Source organism: Artemia sp. Qi Xiang Cuo, chromosome 5 (assembly GCF_049724085.1).
Source record: "Artemia sp. Qi Xiang Cuo chromosome 5, ASM4972408v1, whole genome shotgun sequence".
Lineage (NCBI taxonomy): Eukaryota > Metazoa > Arthropoda > Branchiopoda > Anostraca > Artemiidae > Artemia > Artemia sp. Qi Xiang Cuo.
Window position 1 is genome coordinate 68,131,051 of NC_142798.1, and position 19,345 is coordinate 68,150,395.

The following is a 19,345-nucleotide window of genomic DNA, read 5'->3' on the forward strand; positions in this document are numbered from 1 at the left end:
AATTATAGAATTAATTTTTACTAACCTAATATTAATCAAAATTAAATTTTTATTACACAATCAAACTAACGATAAACCATGTTTAAAGGAGCTCGAGCGATTGTCAGGAATCATTCTTTGAACAATTGAACAATAACTTTCCTGTTATTTTTCCAGAGAGTATAGGTAATTTCGACATGTTCAATGATCGCCGAACATTTCAAGGAAGAAAAGAAGAAATAGCACCCACAGAAACATTACGAGTTTCTAAAATGAGAAATTGTGTTGTTCTTGATCATAGAAAATAAACAATGGCAAGTCGAATATTTTATGATTTAATATTTTATGACTTGGATAATGGTGAGTTATCTCGTAATCATAGTTGTGTTTACTCACCAACCTTAACTCGCTATATATCAATTAAAATACAACCAAACTTAATTAATATTAACCTGTTAACATATTTTAAAATTGATTAAACTAATTAAATTAAATATTCATTAATAATTAATTAATTAATCAAATTTTAATCGAATATTAGCTAATTTAATAGAACCCAATACTAACTGAAGTGGAACTTATTAGCTCAGCTTAAAACTAACGATTGTATATCTTTTAAGACATTCGACGGATTGCCGAAAATCATTCATTGAGCAAGGATCTTCCTGTTACATTCATAGTGAGGAATAACAACTTTGACAGGATCAGTGATCGCCGAATATATCAAAAAAGAAAAAAAGAATTAGTGCCAACCAGAAACATTATGAATTTTCAAAACAAGTAATTGATATATTACATGCAGTCTTTACTGTCAAAAATAATACCCAATCGCCAAATCGAATTTTGCAATCAAATTCGCAATGGTCTATTTATAAAATAGTTATAATATTTCCAAATTGTCATTTGACTTTCTTCCATTTATTTTTTATTTATTCTCTTATATACAATTTAAGATGTGTCTTCACCCTCGTACGGTAACAACAATTTTTTGGACAAATTAACCATTTTCGTCAAGGAATTCTGTAATAGCCATTTTATTCACTGAAATTTCTTTTTTTTTTACAGTCTTTCCCACATTTGTGTATGTTTTATACCTTTTTTCGTTCTTTCAACCTTGCATCACTTCCGATATGAATTCCATATCAAGTTATTCCAGTAGCTAAACTGTGTCAGTGTGGTAGACTTACTTGCTTTATATAATTGTAATAATATTGTATAAAATATATAGAAAAGTACATAATTATTTGTTATAAAGTTATATAAAAATAAATTTAATGACACAGTTTACATAAATACTATATAAAATCATTTTTTTTTACCAAGGCGTTAGTTCTTTTTTATCCATTTAAGTAGTCCTATGATTTGCCGAAAAATTGCAAATTAGTTTAAAGTTCTTGCCCCCACATGGGAGCGGTAGCGGCTTAGAAAATTAACAGTTTTCACTGGGACAGATTTTGATCCCAAGTGACTATAAGATGTACGATATTTTCAAGACTTTAGAGGACAAACAACATTGTCTTGTAATGACAGGGAAAAACTGAGAATGACAGTGATATATATATATATACAGACACTGACGAAACAGTACTGCTCTGTACTGAGTGAAAGACTAATAGTCGCAGTGACACCGAAATAAGCAGTGACAAACCTTGCTGCTCTGTACAGACAGTGAAGAACAGATATTGACACAGACATATACAGTCACAAGCGGTGGTCCCCCGTACAGACAGTGAGAAACTCACAGTGGCAGTAACTCAGACATAGAGAGTGAAAAACAGTACTATCCTATATAAGAAGTGACAAACTGGGACCGGCGGGGAGTCTGACACTGGCAGCAATAGGGAGAACTACGGTACTGTGTACAGACAGCGAAAAATTGAGAGTGGCTGTAACTCAGACAGACAAAGAGAAACAGTACTACTTCGTACAGACAGAAAAAAAGCTAAGACTGGCAACGACACAGACATAGACCATGACAAATAATACTACTCTGTACAGACGGTGAAAACCAACATTGCCGCACACATATACAGTCACTAACCATGGTACTCTGTAGTGAGAAACTGAAAGTGGTAGTGACTCAAACATAGACATAAGAACAGTAGTACTCTTTGCAGACAGTTAATAACTGAGACTGACAATGACACAGACATAGACCTTAACAAACTGTACCACATTATACAGGCATTGAAAAAATGGGAATGGCAGGGAGTCTGTGTCATTTTCATATGCAGTATTGTCATACGGAGTATTGTCACATAATCCGTAGTGAGAAACTGAAAGTGGCAGTGACTCAGACACAGACATAAGAACAGTAGTACTCTTTGCAGACATTTAAAAACTGAGACTGACAATGAAACAGACATAGACCTTAACAAACTGTACCACACTATACAGGCGGTGAAAAACTGGGAATGGCAGAGAGTTTGACACTGGCAGTGATAAAAAGAACTACGCTACTGCATACAGACATTGGAAACTGAGAGTGGCGGTAAGTCGGTAAGTCGGACAGTAATAAACTACTGAGACTGGCAACAACACAGAACACAGGCATAGACCGCGACAAACACTAGCCTACTACTTTGTACCGCCAGCGAGAACTGGGAATAGGAGATACTCTGACACAGAACGTAATATAGCACTAATCTGTATACTCATAGATGAAAAAAATAGTAGTGAAAAGGTTGCCCTTACAATTGATAGCAGTCATCCTTCAATTAAGACTAGCCTTAATACCAATTACCAAGACCGTATCCAGGGGGGGTAGAGGGTCTGAAGGGCAATTGTTTTTGTATAACAATCTTAAATACTTTCATTTTGACCCAGAAATTCTTGTGACTTTTAGTAGAAATATTGTCTTTGAAAGGCTTCCGTAGATTTGTATATTTAGTTGGTATTAAATTATATATGAGATTCCATTTAGAACCTAAATTCTACAAGGAATCAATGCATCGGTAACAAATTAGTAATTAAACATCCAATTATAATACAAAACCATAAAAACTGAGCCAGAAACAAATATATGACATTATTTAGGAGGGGTAGTCTCGATAAAATAAAAATAGGCAAACAAAAAATCAATGATATATATATAGGACGAATAATCACATTTAAAGATAGGATGGAGGGCACTAAACTTCACCTCGCTCTGCATATGTTTCTGCACTAAAAAATTATCAATATAGTTTCCCTTAAAGTTCGTAACTAATTCCAAAATAAATTGCATCTACAAATGTAGATATGACAATAAGATTCAAAATTCTTATGCGAAAAATTTTTCGTAAGAAAATTAACTATGTGAAAAAATATGTACTCACAATCTACATCAGTTCCAAGAAGTAATTCTGGGCTGAGCTAAGTTTTGGTAGCGGAAAAGAATTTGAATTTAAATATTTGAGTAGCAAGTGACCATGTTTATGCTCAGCGTTGCCATAATTTTTCATCAGCTATTTTGTTATACCCTCTAATTGAATCATGATTAGCTTTACACTTTATGATGACTGACATACCCTATGATCAAGCTTAGTGGCCTTATTAATGGCCTTAATGGCCTTAGTGGTCATCTGCATGCATCAACTAGGTCCTTTTTGGATTCCTTTCCTTTTTAAGCTATCACATGGAATCTGAAGAGATTCGGGCCAAAGATGGGACACTCCGTTTGCGTCACTCACACAAGGTAGTACCTGGTGTTGTTGCACTGACTGAGTATGGTCTCCGTTTGGCATCATCACTAAATCTACCTCCGTCAGTTCGATCTGAAGCTTGGATGGTTGCAGGAAAACTCGCCAACTGTGAAAAGGTAAACGCAAAGATAGGTAAATTCGTTCTAAATCTCAAGGTCGTGATTTATTATAGGGGGATGGGGTCAGCAAAAAAAAATAAAAATTCCAATGCTTGAAACAAAAAAATAATAATAAAAATAAATAAAAAATTCAAATAGTCGAATTTACAAGCTTGTTATTTTTTCAAAGATCCTGAGGGAGAGTCCCAATCAGGGCTGTATCCAGGATTTTTATTAGTGGAGGGGGGGGGGGGTTACAAAAATTAAATTTACAAAACACATCAAAAATGTATTTATGCATTTTTATTGCGTTTTTGCGAGTCAGACAAAAATTTCAGGGGGTGGTGTCAAACCCCTTAGCCTCTCTCCTGAATACGGCCTTGGTCCCAATGCCAAGTTACAGAAGATTTTTCTCTTTTGTGCATCTATGAACTTGGATTAGTCTTATAATGTTACTTTGCCTGGTTCAACCTTTGGCAAATAAAAATCAAGGTTATTTCTTTTTAACGCGATATACGTAGATCATTTAGTAAATGTGCGGAACTGTAGGTGTGAAGTGTTGTGGGGACGTATTTATTAAACAAGTCTACCACTAGCTCTAATCACTCTTCTCCTATCTATCAGAGTAAAAATTCACGAAAATCTAGGAGGGGGGAGGGTACTTTTAGTTTCTAATGAAGATAAATAAAAGTTATTCTTTAAATATAGGGGGTGATTTTTCGTTTTGGTTTTTTCAATGAAAATATCCCAAAAAGGTATTTTCAAAATTGGCACCCCCTGAATCTAATTTGGGTCTTACGATATTAAGCTAACTCTTTTTTTCCAAAATGCGTTATATTCTCTTTTCTCGCGTACAAGGTTGTTGGAAAGGGAGCTGTTCTTACCAAATTTTGGTTGTTGTATCTTGGATGTATAAATATAAATACGATATTGCTTTTGTAACCAACTGGTGCTTAATAACATCGAAGTGATATTGAGCATGAGCGAACTGAACTTAGGTTAAGACATGAATAAATAAGAATTCCAAAGTGAGCGCGTGTGTCTACAAGCTTTCATAGCTGCAACAGGCCCAGGCTGTAGAAAGGAACTTATTGGTTTCGGCTCTCTGGCACGTCACAGCACAAATTATTGCGCTGTTAGTAGCATGTCAACATATTTATGAGTTGAAACCAAAGGTGCACCCTCCGGGAATCCATACTTAATCCTATAATCCATTAATGTAGCTTGTCTTTACCCACTAAGCTCAAAAAAGAGGGTTCCTCCTTTAAAATAAGAAACTCAAATTCCTAATGCATTCCAACGAATACCATCACGTTCAAAGTTGTTCAATAGGGTGAGAATAGATTGTGGTGGAGGAGGAACTGTTGCAGGTGATTGGTCTTAGGTGATTTGGTACTGCATTGCAGGTGTTTAGCAGTAATACCATTACGTTCAATGTTGTTCAATAGGGTGAGAATAGACTGTGGTGGAGGAGGAACTGTTGCAGGTGATTTGGTACTGCAGTGCAGGTGTTTAGCAGTAATACCATTGCGTTCAATTTTGTTCAATAGGGTGAGAATAGATTGTGGTGGAGGAGGAGCTGTTGCAGGTGATTGGTCTTAGGTGATTTGTTACTGCATTGCACGTGTTTAGCAGTAATACCATTGCGTTCAATTTTGTTCAATAGGGTGAGAATAGATTGTGGTGGAGGAGGAGCTGTTGCAGGTGATTGGTCTTAGGTGATTTGGTACTGCATTGCACGTGTTTAGCAGTAATACCATTGCGTTCAATTTTGTTCAATAGGGTGAGAATAGAGTGTGGTGGAGGAGGAGCTGTTGCAGGTGATTGGTCTTAGGTGATTTGGTACTGCATTGCACGTGTTTAGCAGTAATACCATTGCGTTCAATTTTGTTCAATAGGGTGAGAATAGATTGTGGTGGAGGAGGAGCTGGTGCAGGTGATTGGTCTGAGGTGATTTGGTACTGCATTGCACGTGTTTAGCAGTAATACCATTGCGTTCAATTTTGTTCAATAGGGTGAGAATAGATTGTGGTGGAGGAGGAGCGGTTGCAGGTGATTGGACTTAGGTGATTTGGTACTGCATTGCACGTGTTTAGCAGTAATACCATTGCGTTCAATTTTGTTCAATAGGGTGAGAATAGATTGTGGTGGAGGAGGAGCTGTTGCAGGTGATTGGTCTTAGGTGATTTGGTACTGCATTGCACGTGTTTAGCAGTAATACCATTGCGTTCAATTCTGTTCAATAGGGTGAGAATAGATTGTGGTGGAGGAGGAGCTGTTGCAGGTGATTGGTCTTAGGTGAATTGGTACTGCATTGCACGTGTTTAGCAGTAATACCATTGCGTTCAATTTTGTTCAATAGGGTGAGAATAGATTGTGGTGGAGGAGGAGCTGTTGCAGGTGATTGGTCTTAGGTGATTTGGTACTGCATTGCTCGTGTTTAGCAGTAATACCATTGCGTTCAATTTTGTTCAATAGGGTGAGAATAGATTGTGGTGGAGGAGGAGCTGTTGCAGGTGATTGGTCTTAGGTGATTTGGTACTGCATTGCACGTGTTTAGCAGTAATACCATTGCGTTCAATTTTGTTCAATAGGGTGAGAATAGATTGTGGTGGAGGAGGAGCTGTTGCAGGTGATTGGTCTTAGGTGATTTGGTACTGCATTGCACGTGTTTAGCAGTAATACCATTGCGTTCAATTTTGTTCAATAGGGTGAGAATAGATTGTGGTGGAGGAGGAGCTGGTGCAGGTGATTGGTCTTAGGTGATTTGGTACTGCATTGCACGTGTTTAGCAGTAATACCATTGCGTTCAATTTTGATCAATAGGGTGAGAATAGATTGTGGTGGAGGAGGAGCTGTTGCAGGTGATTGGTCTTAGGTGATTTGGTACTGCATTGCACGTGTTTAGCAGTAATACCATTGCGTTCAATTTTGTTCAATAGGGTGAGAATAGATTGTGGTGGAGGAGGAGCTGTTGCAGGTGATTGGTCTTAGGTGATTTGGTACTGCATTGCACGTGTTTAGCAGTAATACCATTGAGTTCATTTTTGTTCTATAGGGTGAGAATAGATTGTGGTGGAGGAGGAGCTGTTGCAGGTGATTGGTCTTAGGTGATTTGGTACTGCATTGCACGTGTTTAGCAGTAATACCATTGCGTTCAATTTTGTTCAATAGGGTGAGAATAGATTGTGGTGGAGGAGGAGCTGTTGCAGGTGATTGGTCTTAGGTGATTTGGTACTGCATTGCACGTGTTTAGCAGTAATACCATTGCGTTCAATTTTGTTCAATAGGGTGAGAATAGATTGTGGTGGAGGAGGAGCTGTTGCAGGTGATTGGTCTTAGGTGATTTGGTACTGCATTGCACGTGTTTAGCAGTAATACCATTGCGTTCAATAGGGTGAGAATAGATTGTGGTGGAGGAGGAGCTGTTGCAGGTGATTGGTCTTAGGTGATTTGGTACTGCATTGCACGTGTTTAGCAGTAATACCATTGAGTTCAATTTTGTTCAATAGGGTGAGAATAGATTGTGGTGGAGGAGGAGCTGTTGCAGGTGATTGGTCTTAGGTGATTTGGTACTGCATTGCAGGTGTTTAGCAGTAATACCATTACGTTCAATGTTGTTCAATAGGGTGAGAATAGACTGTGGTGGAGGAGGAACTGTTGCAGGTGATTTGGTACTGCAGTGCAGGTGTTAAACAGTAATACCATTGCGTTCAATTCTGTTCAATAGGGTGAGAATAGATTGTGGTGGAGGAGGAGCTCTTGCAGGTGATTGGTCTTAGGTGATTTGGTACTGCATTGCACGTGTTTAGCAGTAATACCATTACGTTCAATGTTGTTCAATAGGGTGAGAATAGACTGTGGTGGAGGAGGAACTGTTGCAGGTGATTTGGTACTGCAGTGCAGGTGTTAAACAGTAATACCATTGCGTTCAATTCTGTTCAATAGGGTGAGAATAGATTGTGGTGGAGGAGGAGCTGTTGCAGGTGATTGGTCTTAGGTGATTTGGTACTGCATTGCACGTGTTTAGCAGTAATACCATTGCGTTCAATTTTGTTCAATAGGGTGAGAATAGATTGTGGTGGAGGAGGAGCTGTTGCAGGTGATTTGGTACTGCAGTGCAGGTGTTTAGCAGTAATACCATTACATTCAATGTTGTTCAATAGGGTGAGAATAGATCGTGGTGGACGGGGAATTGTTGCAGGTGATTGGTTTTAGGTGATTTGGTGCTGCAGTGCAGGTATTTAGCAGTAATACCATTACGTACAATGTTGTTCAATAGGATGAGAATAGATTGTGGTGGAGGAGGAACTGTTGTAGGTGATTGGTTTTAGGTGATTTGGTGCTGCAGTGCAGGTGTTTAGCAGTAATACCATTACGTTCAATGTTGTTCAATAGGGTGAGAATAGATTGTGGCGGAGGAGGAGCTGTTGCAGGTGATTGGTCTTAGGTGATTTGGTACTACAGGGCAGGTGTTTAGCAGTAATAGTAGTAGTATCTCAACTGCATTCCGATTTGATTGTGTTCATCGTAGGCTGTCTGGCTACTTTATAGATTATAGATGCTATTTATTTTATGCTCTTTGATAAATTATCACATAGCAAATTAAATGCAATTCCTTAAATGTCTCTAGATATGTAAGCATTCGTATTAGCATCATTCCTTTATTTTATATAATAATTTAAGCTGTTTTTCTTCAAAGCTGCTCTTTCTTATTTGGTCATGGGTAAAATAAAAAAGATAGGCTTTAAAATCTGCATTTGTGGAACTCTACAGTATGAATAGTACAGAGTAGTTCTTTCTAGAAGTGATTTTCTTTCTATAAGTGATCTTTAAATAAATATCTGAGATACTTCTATTAACATTATTTAGTGGCGTAAAAACTCGCAAATTGTTATTTTTAGTGAAATCTAGCAATGTTATTAAATTAAATCTAACAATTTAGGGAGCTTTCCAAGGGCCAGCTTTTTTTTGCAAAAATTTATATAAATAAAGCTTTTTTTTAGCTTTTCCAAAGGCTAGCTCCTCCCAAGAAAAAGGGAGATATATAAGGTCATTTGAAGAACGAATTTTGTGAAAACGTTCTTTCATGCCCAAAACAGAAAGGTACGTCTATCATGCAGTACAAACTTAGTCAGATGATGAAGATAGACTTCAACCTGTAATAGACTTCAATTGGATTAAAAAAAATAATATATGTAAGCACATAAGTAAGACCATAAGCACAAGTAACAGTCACTGTGTCTTATGTGTACGTAAGTCACAGAATTCAGAGTCTTATTCACCAATAAATACAATTTGGAAACATAATATTCTTATTTCCCCTCGAAAGGCTCCATTGCCAGGGATGCGAGGGGGATGAAAAAAAAAATACAATATAAGCAACAACCAAACAGGAGAACAATGGCCAAACAACTTATAAGATAAAAGAGACCATATCTGAGGCCTGGGAGTCAAAGCGCCGAGAAGACAACCATACACCATTATTCCGTATATGAAGGGGCCGTATGAGAAGTAAACACTCGGGGGACATCAATTTCACAGAGAAAAAGGACAATAAAAATGATAAAATAAATAAAAAAAACGAAATGCTATTCTATTTGATTCTTAACTAAATGGTCCTTAAGAATCCTTTTAGAAGTCCCAAACCAATGGCATCTCTGCAGTGAAGAAGGTAGAGAATTCTAAACATGTTGACAAGCAATGAGGCGATTGAAGGTAGAAGGAATGAAGACATTATGTGAAGAATGAAGGCTATATGGAGCTGAATCAGAAATAAGCACAGGAGTTTTTTGAAGTGATTTTGGAAGATTACCATAAAGCTGATGGAAGACAAATGAAGCACAAGAAAAAATGTAAATAGACTGTAGGTTTAAGAGCGGTTTTGGTGAGGAACGGTTGGTGTCCATAACCAGACGCCGTGCTTTATTATGCATGACAGAAAGATACCGCAGTGTAGAAGAAAAAGTAGACATCCATAAAACAGGGCAGTACGAAAGATATGACTGGATAAGGCAGAAAAACAGAAGCTTCGGAATAGATTCAGGAAATGTGTGTCCGAGTTTTCGAATGATAACCAAACTTTGCGAGGCTTTAACCTTAATCTTGGCTATATGGTGTCTAAACGAAAGGTTCTCATCAATCAGGATACCAAGAAACCGGACCACCCGATTTTCTGGTATTTACAAGGAGCTTTGTGACACCTGAAGGTGTGTAAGGTGAGGGAAGGCTATACCAATTCGTAAAATAATAAGAAAATGTGACTTGGAAACAATCAAGGCCACGTAATTCGCATCAAACCACGAAAAAAAAAACTCTCTAGAATATTGCCACAAGGTTAGACCTGATATCACATTCCGTCTTTCCGAGGGTCCCAAGAGTGGTATCATCAGCAAAAGGAACGAGACAATCTTCATTAGAAGTAGTATTGGAACACGAAGGAACATCAGGATGACACAGCGTGCAACATGCCAAAGGCCTGGTGTTTTTGACTGCCGAAATCCGCTCGTTAACAGAAATCAGAAATAAAACGGGACCAAGAGCAGATCCCTGAGCGACCCCATAATCTACTTCATGAAGGCTCCAGAAAAGTGGATCAATTGAAATACGCCTGCCAGAAAGATATGATTCAAACCAAGAGAAAGCATTTGATCTTATACGAATACCCGATAGTTTCTAAAGAAGAATCCGATGGGCCAAAGAATCAAAAGCTATACGAACATCCAAAAATAAAGCTGCCGGGATAATATCAGATCAGGCAATCATTATTTGTTATGGAAGGAGAAAGTTGCCCTTGATCAGATTTCATTCTCAATTTGGCTCAGTTCGTTTTAATGAATTTAAAAAAAAGATTTCCACAAGACAAGTTTTTCTAAGAAAAGTAAAGAGCTCCATTAAGCCAAGAATGAGCAAAAATAAAGTCAAATAATCTTTCAAGATTAAAACTACCACAAAGCGGGGCTGAGTGGGGCTGATAACCCCCATGCCACCTCAAGACCAGAACACAATTTGCGCTTTACTGAAAAAAAAAAAAACACAAACAAATGACCGTGGATTGTCAGTTTAATTAACATATACTGACATTTCTTCCTTAAGGTTTTGATAATTTTTCATTTATGAAAGTAAGAAAGAAGAAAACTTTTCAAACGTATTTTGTGTTCTGGTCTTGAGAAGGCATAGGGGGCTATCATGCCTACTCATGTTAATTTCTGATCATTTCCAATCTGATTGGACTATCTACAGTCATTTCTGTTTTTTTGAAGATTCATTTACTAACTAATGGCACTGGGTGGCAGTTCAACATTTCAATGACAATTTGACTTTATTTTTGCTCATTCTTGAACTAGGGAAACTGCTTAATTTTCTTAGTAGGCTACAAACTTGTCTTGTGGAAAAAGTTTTTCAATAATTTCTGCTCGTTTTTTATTGATATAATCTTTTTCATGAAAAAAAATAATATTGTATATCTTTTCAGTTTTGAAACAGTTCGTGGTAACGAACTGTACGTAAGGAGCGACCCAGCTCAATAGTAACTGAAACTCCAAAAACGGAGTTTTGATACCGCTAGATGCATGAAAAGAATCAGATTTTTATGCTGATTTCAAATATATAAGTTTCATCAAGTTTAGTCATACCCATCAAAAGTTAAGCGCCTGAGAAAATCTGCCTGATTTTCGAAATAAGGGGGAAACATCTCCTAGAACTTATAGAACCGTAATGAAAATCAAACCATCAGATTCAGCGTATCAGAGAACCCTACTGTAGAGGTTTCAAGCTCCTATCTTCAAAAATGTGGAATTTTGTATTTTTTGCCAAAAAAAAAATCGCGGAGGCATGTTTATTTGTTTTTTTTTCCCCAGGAGTGGCTGTATCGACCCAGTGGTCCTAGAATATCGTGGGAGGGCTCATTCGAATGGAAATTAAAAGTTCTAGGGCTCTTTTAATGTGAACAAAAAATGGAGGGCAACTAGCCCCCCTCCCATGCTCATTTTTTTCCCAAAGTCACCCGATCAAAATTTTGAGATAGCCATTTTGTTCAACATGATCAAAAATATAATAACTATGTCTTTTAGGATGACTTAATCCCCAAAGTCCTAGGGGGAAGGGCTGAAAGTTATGAACTTTACCCAATGTTTACATATAGCATTGGTTATTGGGAAGTATACAGACGTTTTCGGGGGGGATTTTTCCTTGTAGCAGAGGGGGTGGATCGGGGGTTACATGGGAGGATCTTTCGATGGGGGAAGGGACATTGCCATGAAGGGGGTGTTGGATTTACCAGCATTATTTTAAAAAACGATCAGAAATTAAATAAAAAAAAATGGATTTTTTCAACTGAAAGTAAGGAGCAACATCAAAACTTAAAACGAACAGAAATTATTACGTATATGATTGGGTTCGCTCCCTAGTCAATTACAAAGTCAATACCTAGTCAATGCCCAGCCAAAGATTTTTTAGTACTTTCATAAGGGGTATTTATTCTAATTAACGGCTTTTGTGATTAAGGGGTCATTTTTAAAGAATTGGAACAAAATTAGAACTTTAGCGTGAAGAGCAAGGTATTGACTAGGGGGCAAACCCCCCTAATATACGTATTAAAAATATATGAATATAGAAGTTCGTTACGTAAGTTAATTCATAAGTTATGTATATTTATTACTAATAAAAACGTTCGTAAATAAAATTATACAACTTTTGAGAAACCCATTTAACCAAAATAAAAGTAAAATTAACATGCAAATTTCGTTTTAATTATTCATGTACCGGGAGCCAAAATCAAAACCTGCATTAATTCAAAAACGTCCAAAAATTAAATAAAAAAAACAAGTTTTTTTAACTGAAAGTAAGGAGCGATATTAAAACTTAAAACGAACAGAAATTATTCCGTATATGAAAGGGGTTGTCCCCTCCTCAACGCCTCGCTCTTTACGCTAAAGTTAGACTGTTTCTCGCTTTTTAGAACAATAAAAAACTTTTGCGTAAAGACCGAGGCGTTGAGGAGGGGACAACCCCTTTCATATACGGAATAATTTCTGTTCGTTTTAAGTTTTAATATCGCTCCTTACTTTCAGTAATTTTTTTTTTTTTATATTTAATCTTCTATAAGAATTCATAGTATGGGTTGCTATTTGTATGCTGGAGAAACTTTTTCAACAGTTTTAATCCTGACACAAACAGTATTTTTTTATTTAATTTTATAGCTTCTGAAGTTGACCTAAAAAATAAAACTTAAAATAATTCCCGAAAATTCTATCTATCCTCTTTGACAAACTGGATATACTTACTCTATTTTTATTTATTTAAATTGTAAGAGCAGATGTATTAATAGTAGTATCCCCGAAAAATTCAAATTTAATACCCCCTGTCGTTCTCAGTACATTGCTGAGGTGTCTTATTTGCAAACATAAACACACAACCGTTTGATTTATTTTAAAGCAACATTTAGTTTTAAAGCATAATGGGCCAATTGCATGATTTTGGGGGGTTGGCATGCCCAATATCCCTAAGAACATAGTTGCTGGACCGTTTTACTATGCTAACCAAAATAGCTGTCTCATAACTTTGACTGGATGCGTTTTGAAAATGACTGGGCTCGAGAGAAGGGCTGCTTCCCCGTCCATCTCTTGTTACTCTTAAAAAGGGCACCAGACACTCGTACTGTAATTGGAGTGCAAGTGGGAGGACTTCCCCTTCATATATCTAGTAAAAACATTATAAACAAGTAAAAATAAAGTGATAAACATTTTAAATATATTATATTTTCAGTAAAATGCAAATTATGTTCTGGTCTTGAAAAGGTATGGGGGTTGTCAGTCCTACTCATGTTAATTTTTGCTCGTTTTGAGTTTGAATTTGTTTAAAATGTTTGAACTTTCTTTGCTTTAATGAATTAAAAACTATTAAAACTTTAAGGAATATATATCAGTATATGTATACTAAACTGACAATCCACAGCCATTTTTTTTTCAGTAAAGTGCAAATTATGTTCTAGTCTTGAGAAGGTATGGGGGTTGTCAAAGACAATTTCCAGACCTTACAACTACGCTGAGCATAATGGCTGTTTGAAAATTATGATAAAATATATTTTGGGAATCGATTGGTGTGGGGGAAGGGGGCTTGTTGCCCTCCATTCACTTTTGACTATTGAAAAGGGCACTAGCCCTTTCAATTTGCAATAGAATGAGCCTTTTTCCAAGTTTCTACGACAACAAATGGCCAGCTGGAAATTTCTATCAGATGTATTTCGGGAAAATACGAGGTTTGGGGGGGGGGGGGGTATCCACCCTCTGATCACTCTGAATCTTAAAAAGGGCACTAGAACTTCTGATTACCAACCCAAAGAGCTCCCTCCAAAGTTTATACGATCTACCTTTCTATATATACCTTAAATGTCCCCAGGGCATAACGTACAACCCTTGCCCTGAGGGCCGTTGGGGGTTGTCATCCTCAAAGACATAATTTCTGGTCCTTTCAATTACGTTCAACAAAATGTGTATCTCAAAATTTTGATTGCATATGTTTGGGGAAATAATGGCCGTGGGAGGGGGGTTAGTTGCCCTCCAATCACTTTCAACTATTAAAAAGGGCACTGACCCTTTCAATTTCCAATCGAATGAGCTGTTTTCGAAGTTTCTATGACAACAAATGGCCATCTCAAAATTTCTATCAGATGCGTTTCGGGAAAATACGAGGTGTGTGAGTGGGGTGGGGGGTATCCACCCTCCGATTACTCTGAATCTTTAAAAGGGCACTAAAACTTCTGATTATCAATCCAATGAGCTCCCTCCGCAGTTTATACGATCAACTTTTCTGTATATACCTTATATGCCCTCAGGGCATAACTTACAACTCTTACCCTGAGGGCTGTCAGGGGGTTGTCATCCTTAAAGACATAATTTCCGGACCTTTCAATTACGTTAAAGGAAATGACTATCCCAAAATTTTTATTCGCTGTGTTTGGGGAAAGGGTGAGCGTGGGAGGGGGGTTAGTTACCCTCCAATCACTTCCTCGACTTAAAAACGGCACTGGCTCTTTCAATTCCCAATCGAATGAGCTGTTTTTGAAGTTTCTACGACAAAACATGGCCATCTCCAAATTTCTATCAGATTCCTTTCGGGGAAATACGAGATGTGGGGGAGGGGTATCCACCCTCCGATCACTCTGAATCTTAAAAAGGACACTAGAAATTCTGATTACCAATCCAATGTCCCTCTCCAAATTTCATACGATCAACCTTTCTAAATATACCTTATATGTCCCCAGGTTATAACTTACAACCCTTTCCCTGAGAACTGTGGGGGTTTTCATCCTCAAAGACAATTTCGAGACCTTTCAATTGCGTTGAACAAAATGCCTATCTCAAAATTTTTATTGGATGTGTTTATGAAAACGGTGGATGTGGTAGGGGGTTAGTCTCCCTCCAATCACTTTCGACTATTAAAAAGGGCACTGGCTCTTTCAATTTCCAATCGAATGAGCTGTTTTTGAAGTTTCTTCGACAACAAATTTCCATCTCAAAATTTCTATCAGATGCATTCTGGGAAAATACTAGGTGTGTGGGGGGGGGGGTATCTGCCCTCTGATAACTCAGAATCTTAGAATGGCACTAGAACATCTGATTTCCAATCAAATGAGCCCATTACTGAGTATTTATACGATCACCCTTTCTATATTTGCCTTATATGCCCCCAGGGCCTAACTTATGACCCTTTCCCTGAGGGCTGTAGGGGTTTTCATCCTCAAAGACAAAATTTCCGAACATTTCAACTACGTTGAACAAAATGGCTTTGTCAAAATTTGGATTGAATGTATTTGGGGAAATAGTGGGTGTGGGAGGCGGGGGGTAGTTACCCTCCAATCACTTTTGACTATAAGAAAGAGGACTATCCCTTTCAATTTCCAATCGAATGAGCTCTTTTTGAATTTTCTACGACAACAAATGGCCATCTTAAAATTTCTGTTGCATGCATTTCGGGAAAATACGAGGTGTGTTGGGGGGGGGGGAAGGAAAGTATCCACCCTCTGATCACTCTGAATCTTAAAAGGGCACTAGAACATCTGATTTCCACTCAAATGAGCCGATTCCGGAGTCTTTACCATCACCTTTTCTATATATACCTTATATGCCCCCAGGGCATAACTTATAACCCTTGCCCTGAGGGCTTGTCATCCTCAGAGACATAATTTTGGGACCTTTCATTTACGTTGAACAAAATGGATGCATCAACATTTTTATTGACGTGTTTGGGGAAATGTTGGGCGTGGGAGGGTGGTTAGTTGCCCTCCTATCTTTTGACTATCAAAGACAGTAGCCCCTTCAATTTTCAATCGAATGAGCCATTTTCGAAGCTTCTATGACCACTTCGATACGAAGTGCCCTGGTCTGAAAAAAAAAAGAAAGAATACATTGTGCCCACATCGCTCTTTGCTTAGGCAACGCTATTGCGCTGCCTATGATTTGTATAACAAAAGATACAGCTGCTTAGTTGATAGATCGCTTGTCTTTAGAGTTCCGCAGCAGTTGTAAAGACCTGACTAGTGGCGTCTGCATATGAAAACGCGTTGATTAGGATTACTATTTTTGGCTGACATCGTCGAAAGTGTGACATGCAGGAATAGGCAGATTGATAGTACACAGCCTTACAATCCTTCCCCCCCGATAGAAAATGGGAAATGCGTCCCCATTGTTGTCCCGGATTTTAATGGTATAAGGATATAGCTGAGATTTCCATATCCATTTGTTTTTACTATTCTATTGAGAAAAATTCTACTTAATCCTATTTATTACAGCCTACAAGTGACGTGTCGATGAACTGTAAACTGAATAAGCTGAAAATGGCCTTCGGAGATCGTCTTCTTTTATTGGCTCAGCAGATGAAGTCAAGCCAGATTACCGAAGACGTAGCTTGGGATCAATTTTGCAAAATGAAGCAAGAGCTTGTCACAGCAGTAAACTTGCAAACCGCACAACAAAAATAACTCCCAGTTTACTTTTTACGTTTTGTTGTTGTTAATTTTCCAGGAGTGCTACTTTTATAGGAATTTCGTACAAAGAAGTGTAACTATATTTTCAGTCGTAGAAGTTCTATTCTGTTTTCTAAGTTTGAATAACTGTATTTTGCCTTTTATGCCTTTTTGTTTATTTACGAAAGTTTTAGAATATTACGGCGTATTTTCTAACTTTTTTCGACTATTATTTTTGGGGGGGGGATGGGAGGAGTGCTGATTCTTCAGTATGTTTTTTTCTGAAAAATGTACTTTTCATTTTCTTAGCTGAATTTCAAGAGTTACTATCTACTTTTTTTCATGCGATTTATGGCGCAATAAAACTGTATTCGAATTTGAAGTTTCATGTTTTAAGTTTGGAGATAATAAGTACGTTTGATTTAGGTCAATTTGTGAATAAACTTGTAAAATATCAATTAGCATCTTTTTTTTTACTGAATCAGATTGTCTCCTTTCAACTTAGAAGTCGCAACCAAGAATGATTCCTGCGAGGGGGTCAACCGGGCACTCCCCTCAAAGGTTAAATATATACCTGCTGTGTAAAATGATTTGGTATTCCGAAAGGATATTTTTGAAAAAAAAAATTATTCACCCCCCCCCCAACTGCTTTTTTAGGCTTGTCCCCATGTAACCATTTCTATGGGCACGTTTGAAACAAGGCGAACCAGTGTGTTTACATCAAATGGACCATTAGAGTTCTTAGTGTTAAAATTCATATTCCCGCTTACAATTTGGAAAACTGAACCTTAAAGGTTCAATGCTGTCCTCCTAAGATACAATCTTTGCCCTTCTATGATTTAAAAGCCTGTTTCATCATATTTCTAACTGATTCTGATCGCCTTTGTTACTGAAACCACAAGCTACTACGAAGATGAACCCAAATAGTTGCTTCTTTTCTATTTTCTCGGCTGTAAATTCAAATTACTAAGCACATGCTAAAATATAACATAAAAAATTTAATAAACAAAGCAAAATTCTAAGTTCTGAACATGTTTTTACCTCCTGACAATTCTACTGGATGTGAAACCATACATATGGTGCATGATGCACGGCACCATAGTACACGTTAGTTAGCCACTAGTGACCTCACGCAAAATATTCTAGTGTGAAACGCAGAAGAATTGTAGAACAACAACCTCAACTATGTGTCGGAAAACAATTTTCCCCATCTATGATTGTACAATATATGGATCTGATGTTATTTCAGTGAGCAATTAAGAAGGAAAAAACCTCATCTCTCCTGGCGTTATAAATCGCAAGTAAAACCTTATTTCCAGGTATAAAAATTTGATGATACTGAATCACTGAAAACATAGCAATTTCAATGGAGTCATCGCTTTCGTTTAATAGAAAAAGCGCGAATTATTTTCCATATCTATACATTCTAGAGGCCTGTTTTTTAAAGGAATAAGTCCACTGTCTAGTAGAGAGTAAGTCACTATTTAGCTCCAAGGGCACCTGTTTTATTTAAAAAGCAAGTTGGTTGCATCAAACATTTTTCAACTCTATAGATCCTATAGGCTTGATTTTCTCTTAGAGGAATAAACTGAGGAATACATTCTAGAGGCCTGTTTTTTTTAAAGGAATTAGTCCACTGTCTAGTAGAGAGTAAGTCACTATTTAGCTCCACGGACGCCTGTTTTATTTGAAAACCAAGTTGGTTGCATCAAACATTTTTCAACTCTGTAGATCCTAGAGGCTTGATTTTCTCTTAGAGGAATAAACTGAGGAATACATTCTAGAGGCCTGTTTTTTTAAAGGAATTAGTCCACTGTCTAGTAGAGAGTAAGTCACTATTTAGCTCCACGGACGCCTGTTTTATTTGAAAACCAAGTTGGTTGCATCAAACATTTTTCAACTCTGTAGATCCTAGAGGCTTGATTTTCTCTTTAAGGAATAAACTGAGGAATACATTCTAGAGGCCTGTTTTTTTAAAGGAATTAATCCACTGTCTAGTAGAGAGTAAATCACTATTTAGCTCCAAGGGCGCCTGTTTTATTTAAAAATCAAGTTGGTTGCATAAACATTTTTCAACTCTGTAGATCCTAGAGGCTTGATTTTCTCTTTGAGGAATAAATTGAGGAATACATTCTAGAGGCCTGTTTTTTTAAGGGAATTAGTCCACTGTCTAGTAGAGAGTAAGTCACTATTTAGCTCCACGGACGCCTGTTTTATTTGAAAACCAAGTTGGTTGCATCAAACATTTTTCAACTCTGTAGATCCTATAGGCTTGATTTTCTCTTAGAGGAATAAAATGAGGAATACATTCTAGAGGCCTGTTCTTTTAAAGGAATAAGTGCACTGTCTAGCGGACAGTAAGTCACTATTTAGTTCTCATGTCACGTGTTTTATTTGAATCCAACTTGTTTGCATAAATCATTTTCAAACTGTATATATCCTAGAAGCCTGTTTTTTTTTGCAATCATTCCATTATAGTTTAAACTAGTTCTCGTGTCGCGTGTTTTCTTTGATGTTGTTTTTGTAAAATGTTATCTCACTCTATGGATCCTAGACCTGTTTTTTTAGGAATCGTTCTACTTGTTTAATCTAGTTCTCATATCGTGTTCCCTTTTAAAACC

The 19,345-nt window shown here is 37.2% G+C and overlaps 1 protein-coding gene across 1 annotated transcript in view; it reads left to right on the top strand.

The window, feature by feature from the left end:
* Positions 1-17,126, top strand: part of LOC148952428 (mutS protein homolog 4-like) — a 114,803-nt gene extending 97,677 nt beyond the window's left edge. Inside the window, exons 9-10 of the mRNA XM_089088956.1 lie at positions 3,589-3,778; positions 16,551-17,126. Of these exons, the coding sequence (XP_088945082.1) occupies positions 3,589-3,778; positions 16,551-16,739 (379 nt within the window). The 3' untranslated portion in view covers positions 16,740-17,126. The remainder of the gene's footprint in view (positions 1-3,588; positions 3,779-16,550) is intronic.
* Positions 17,127-19,345: the final 2,219 nt, after the last annotated feature.